The sequence below is a fragment of the Atta cephalotes genome, assembly GCF_000143395.1.
Source record: "Atta cephalotes unplaced genomic scaffold scaffold00041, whole genome shotgun sequence".
Classification (NCBI taxonomy): domain Eukaryota; kingdom Metazoa; phylum Arthropoda; class Insecta; order Hymenoptera; family Formicidae; genus Atta; species Atta cephalotes.
The window spans coordinates 911,634-917,938 of NW_012130105.1; the positions used below are offsets into that span (position 1 = coordinate 911,634).

Genomic DNA, 6,305 nt, shown 5'->3' on the forward strand with positions numbered 1-6,305 from the left:
TATATATATATAATATATATATATATATATATNTATATATATATTATTATAATAATAATTATATTACTATACTTATTATTAGTATATATATATATATATATATATATATATATATATATATATATATATAACGCGTGCGTGCGTGCGTGCGTGCGTGCGTGCGTGCGTGCGTGCGTGCGTGCGTGCGTGTGTGTGTGCGTGCGTGCGTGCGTGTGTATCTGATATTCTTAAAAAATTGATCGTGATATCGTTTATTCTATTAATTTAAATACGTTAAATATATTAATAATATGGAATATGGCAGTATGATAACAATTAAATCGATAATTAATCTATTATTAATTAAGTGCAATACCTGTATCACATCGCAACGACATTCGATTTTACAATATAAAGATAGATCTGCAGTCACACATTTAAATCTCCGGAAATTTTCATAACCTTTTCTCTTTGAAAAGATCTCGTACGGTGCTAAATTATTAAGGAAGAAGAATTACCAGCGTCATGACTGACATTTTTAGAAAAACATTAACGAACATGAATTGGCGCAAATATAGAAATTTTTAACGATCGTTCTTAGACTCCTCGAGCTAATATTTCATCGAATCTCTTCACTGAACAGCGATATCATCATATTGAATTCTAATCTTGACACAAGAAAGTACACACTAAAAGCCTTTTGAGTATAGATTGCGATAAAAAATTGTTCGCTATATTTTCGCAAGACTTGATAAATTCATGAGATTTAGAAATAGCTCTTAATATGTTCCGTATTGACATCATTGTGTCAATAAGCTATGTGTTCACGAATTAATGTAATCGCACGGTGAAATCTCTTCTTACCAGTATTGTGTAATACTAGTAATTTCGCAAATATGCTAATAGAGAAGATGAAGTAGAGGACATTTACGTAACACGGCCCATTAAATGGCCCAGTATTGGATGTTCAATTAAATGACATAACATTCGTGATATGTTAACGGATGAAAAAGAAAGAGATCGCATTTAGCATCCGATGTTTTTGCCGAACAAGTGGACCGTACAAGAAAAGCTGTGCAAATTTATTTATGAGAGTGTAAGAACGATGGAGCTTTTTACCGGAAATCCCGCGAGTATTACAACCGAAATTTCAACGATTCCCGGAGTCTGTTTACCGCACGTATTTTCATGGCGACGAGAAACCTTCCTTCCCCTCTTCAGAATCTTCCGGCATGGCGCGAGTCAATATCGTGTCGTAATGTCGACAAGCGTTCGCGTTTCTAATTTCTCCGAGAACCGTTCAGAATCCTTGACCGTCTGTTTTCCATATGAGTCTGACAAATCATTCTTGTGATTCTTGTTCCAATATCCTTTGCGATATCCGCGTAACGATACAAGAGCGAAAATAAATTACTTTTGATAAGATCTTAACCATTCGCCACTTTAGAATTTAATTCTGAAGAAATCTATTTATAATGTAATTTGAGAACTGTTAGTTCTTTTCAATGGAAAGAACTTTTTAGAACGGAAAGATTTATTCAAATCGAGGATTCGTGGATATAAATAGACGTACAATTAATGAAAAGATATTTTTACAAAATTTATATTCTCAATTATTTCAGACATCCGTTTAACTTTCTCGCGAATTAAAGATGAAAGTGATCTGAAAGTAAAAGTACATGGAAAGAACAATTTTGCTGAAATATCTAAAAATTTAGCTAGATACAGATCTGAAAATAATTTTATTGCACCAGAATTATGTAGAATTATTTGTTTTCACTAACGAAAATTAACTTTAATAATCTCAGTTCGACTTCATCTTTTTCTAACTAGAAACTTTTTAGAATTAAAAAATAAAGAAAAGAAAAAGATAAAGAGTGTTTACGTGTTTACTTAAATTTATGTGTTAATTCAATACAAAATGAATATGTTAGAAAGTAATACAAATAAATGTAAAAAAATTAACACAAAAATGTAATCCTGACATAATTTAAGTAAACTACGAAAGCATATTTTTTCCATTTCCACAATTAACATTTATGACGTGTTAAATTAATAATTACGTACTTTATTCATTCATGATATCTGACTCTCACCCCTTTAGAATTTATATTTTAAAACACATTATTTTTACATTATTTGTTCACTTATAAATTGTGTCATTTGATACTAAAAAATGTTGAATATCAATTTAACACAAGATATTTAAATAACATAATTACATTATATTAAATTAAACACTGAAATTTATTAAAGAATTCAACACAAAATTTTCACAAAACGTTGAGTGAACCATTTCTAACATAAATATAAAATATTTTTTACTATGTAACAAGGAAATCGAATAAACGAAAGGTAATAATTATAATTTATTAATAGACATTTTATTTATTAATGTTAAAACAGAACTGTATAGAGATAATTAAAAGATCAATCTCACAACAAACACTTGCCGGCAATTACAGGGTATACACCTATTCCAGAGAATTGAGAGACCTAACGTAAATAATGAACTGTGGCGTCGATACGACATTGACGGGATAAGATCGACGTTATCTTTAATTGGGGCGTGACGAGAGCAAGAAAATTGCACAGTCGTCTGACGTTTTGCCGCCGCGTCTTGAAATCGATGAAAGCAATCCACTAGTGTGGTGACTAATATATATATTTTTTTTCCTTTTTTTCTCCCATTAATGCCTAGAGACGAAGAAGTTTTCGTGTCATGCGAAAAACAGACGTAACTCCGACGAAACGATTGATATCAACAATCTGTAATCGGTGACGAGCTCGTATTTTTCGCTAATATAGGCCTCGTATAGGCCGTATAGACGCGGAGGCGCCTGCCATTTATTTGATCGTTGCAATACCCGCTTTTTTGCCGCATTGTTGATTTCGATTTCAAAGATCTTCGCATAAGATGTTACGTAATATCCGAATGCACGAATAGACGAAATTTGCAATATTCACCGTTGCCTAGCCGGCTTCACTTTGTCATTACAGTTGCGTTCCTCGTAACTTGCTTACATCCACTTTCTTTTCCGATACCAACTGGCATACGCTTGTTATTGGGACATCGTTTTCGCGTCGCCTTTTTCTCTCATTGATTAGTAAATTTTCTATTGTGTATCCAACTTTTCTATAATATCAGTGTTGCATCTTTTACGTAAGGTTCAATGGATGTTTTCAACGTTTTTTCATAACTGTAAACTAAACGATCAAATTGGCATGTTAATTAATAACAGCGTGCTAAAACCGAAGCGTATAATATCGATGACATGCTGTGCCGCTTCGTCAGCTTGTAATCGAGTCGTCGATCAATTGTGTGTTAACTAAGAATCCAAGCGTTTCGCAGAGAATGTTGAAAAAAACAGAAGAGAGAGAAAAGAGAGAGAAAGAAAAAAATTGTTCCATGTATCGGTCTCATAGGTATTCCGTCAAGCCGCGCGAGTGCGAGGGTAATTTAGTGGAAGGCGACTGCTCACTCATTCGCGCCTCCTGCACGCATTCGCGCCTTTTTCTGCTTCCTCCTTGTCGAGGGTGGATAGAAAAATGGCCATTTTCTAGAGTGCTCGGGAGATCGAACATATTGCTGCTTGAAAATCATCGCGGATAATATAAGATTGCCACAAAATTCGAAATCGAAGAAATCAGAGAAAAGTCAGAGAATTTTGCAAAACTTGCTGGAAAATTCTTAGCTCACAAAGAAGTTTAATGTATACATTACACATAATTTTGGAATACTTAAATTTAATTTCAATTTAATAATCAAAAATGCAAGCAATATCAGCAACATTAATTCATATTGCAATGTTAAATATTCTCTCGATAAAATATTTAATTTCCAATCATCCGTTTCCAAATCATCAAAAATACAAAAAATTTTTTAATATTATTGAAAGTTAGAGAAAATCATGAAATTTTTGGAAATCAGGAAAAAGTTGGAATTTTAAAGAATGAAAAATTTATGATAATCCTATAATGATCCTCTTTTAGGCGTGTATTTCAAAATCTTGTAATTCCAAAATATCTAAAATAAATGTTTATTTTGTAAGGTATATCACAATTCGCAAATCTTTCGTGGGCAGATAAAACTAAACTGAATTGAGAAGTTCTACATCATTTGTAATTTCTAATTAATAAATGATTAATTTTTAAATAAATATTAATTAAATAAATGATTTAAAGATACGCAAGTTGGTAAGTGGGGTGATTAGAACATCTTTAAAACAAATTTTAATTCTATAGTTATATTTTTTTATTAGTATATTATGTTATAGTTAAATAATAAAATTGAAAATTGGACTCTCATCACTTAAAATAATAACAATATCAATTTAATAAGAGGTTAATAAGAGTCGACACAGGACGAGGTGTGTGATTTAATGTGGATGACTTAATTCCAAATAACTCCGTGATGTCTTCTTTATTCAACATGAATATTTCGACTCTCTTTTGAGTCTTCCTCAGCATACAAATGCTTTCTTCATCAAATATCACGCCAATAAAACTCTTAGTCCGTAGGCACGTTCGACACTCCGGAATATAAAGACTATATTGTATTCAATTATTAATAATTTATCTGATATTTATTATATTCAAGAAATCCAAAGCTTCTAAGCATGCTTGTGATTCCGCTAAGCGTCCACTTTAGATTTGAAAACCTGGAGAGTGACTTAAAAGAGAGTCGAAACGTTCGTGTTGAATAAAGAAGACATCACGGAGTTATTAGAATTAAGTCATCATTCCATATTAAAATTACGCACCTGTGTCGATTCTTATTAGCCTTAAATTGGTATTGTTATTGTTAATTGTAATTAAATTTACATCAGTTGTCTCTATAAGATAGAACTGATAGAGGAATATAAAATATTGAACTTTAAAATTTATGAACATCTGCACTGTTAGATATTAAAAATGCAATGGTAACTCCTTTCAATTTCTTGAATTAATAACCTTTTGTTATGTACATTGTTAATAACATTTTGTTTAACTTCCTTGTTAAAATATAAATCAATCCATTTCTGTGGTTGATTTTAAAGTACACAATATTCATATTAACATACTTAGTAAATAAATGTACTTAGTAAAATAAGCTAAGTTTGAATCAAATTTAATACATTTTCTTGAGGTAAATTGTTTTAACAATATTTTATATTTTAATTAAATTAATGACATATTAAACAGAAACAATGGCGATATATAGAAATGATTAAAAACTCAAAATGAACACAATTTAACATTATGAACTTAACAGTACAGGCAATACATGCTTTTTTCCTTTTCTGGAATAAAGTATTAAAGAAAACTATATTTAATGCGTGCTATCATCTCATCTTTTCACTTAAAAGTCAATAAATAATTATTATGGCCCTCTTCACTCGTTTGTGTTGAAATTAATAATTAATACTCGTAGATTTTTTCAAAAAAAAAGCACGCGAAACTTCAGTAACGTCCGATCTAACATTCTGCTATAAGTTTATCTTTTAGCCAATACCGGCATTACAACATCGGCATATCCGACATTGTTGTCGCGACAATGGTGTAACGAATTCTTGTTCGCAACGGTACTTCCTATCGCCAGTTACGAATTTTGACCTCGTTACAAGTGCGCATTGCATGAGATATTGCATAATGCGGAGACGACTTTTAAATTGTTATTGCACGCTCCACTTTCCAATGTACATATAATATATCTTGCGAAACATCGATACTCTTTGCATGATCGGAATTTCGCTTTATTCTTCCACCGGCCCTGCCCCAAAAATCTTTATCTTCTTTTCAAATGCTTTCACGCACTAATTTACCGCGGCTTCTTTTCATCCATAATAGGTAGATATATACTAAAAGAAATATTTATAGAGACTAACACCGAAAGAAATATATGTATAATAATTTATTTTGTTGATATGTGACTATCAAAAAATGTCTTACTTCATTTAAAAATTATGTTGTTCTATAATTGAAATTTGATTATTACACACAATTTTTTAATGAAAAAGTAAGAAAGTTTTTGATAGTCATACATCAACAAAATAAATAGTTGTACGTACCAAAACATTTCTCTCAGATTGCGCATTCCCTTAATATCTCCATTAGAAAAAAATAAATATATCGATCAGCATCTTTCTATTAACATCTCTTTTTAACTCGATAATTTAGAGAGAGAGAGAGAGAGAGAGAGAGAGAGAGAGAGAGAGAAGGAAGAAAGAAAGAAGAGATAGTGATATAATAACTAAATTACAACGCCTATCTCACTTCTTCTACGTACCGGTAGTCATAACTTACGGAAGTGTGCTATTACTTTATTTTATTATATCTACTATTTT

The 6,305-nt window shown here is 31.1% G+C and overlaps 1 protein-coding gene across 1 annotated transcript in view; it reads left to right on the top strand.

The window, feature by feature from the left end:
• Nucleotides 1-6,305, top strand: part of LOC105622219 (elongation of very long chain fatty acids protein AAEL008004-like) — a 14,515-nt gene that overhangs the window by 832 nt on the left and 7,378 nt on the right. The window contains exon 2 of the mRNA XM_012203645.1: nt 5,467-5,543. Coding sequence (XP_012059035.1) covers nt 5,467-5,543 — 77 coding nt within the window. The remainder of the gene's footprint in view (nt 1-5,466; nt 5,544-6,305) is intronic.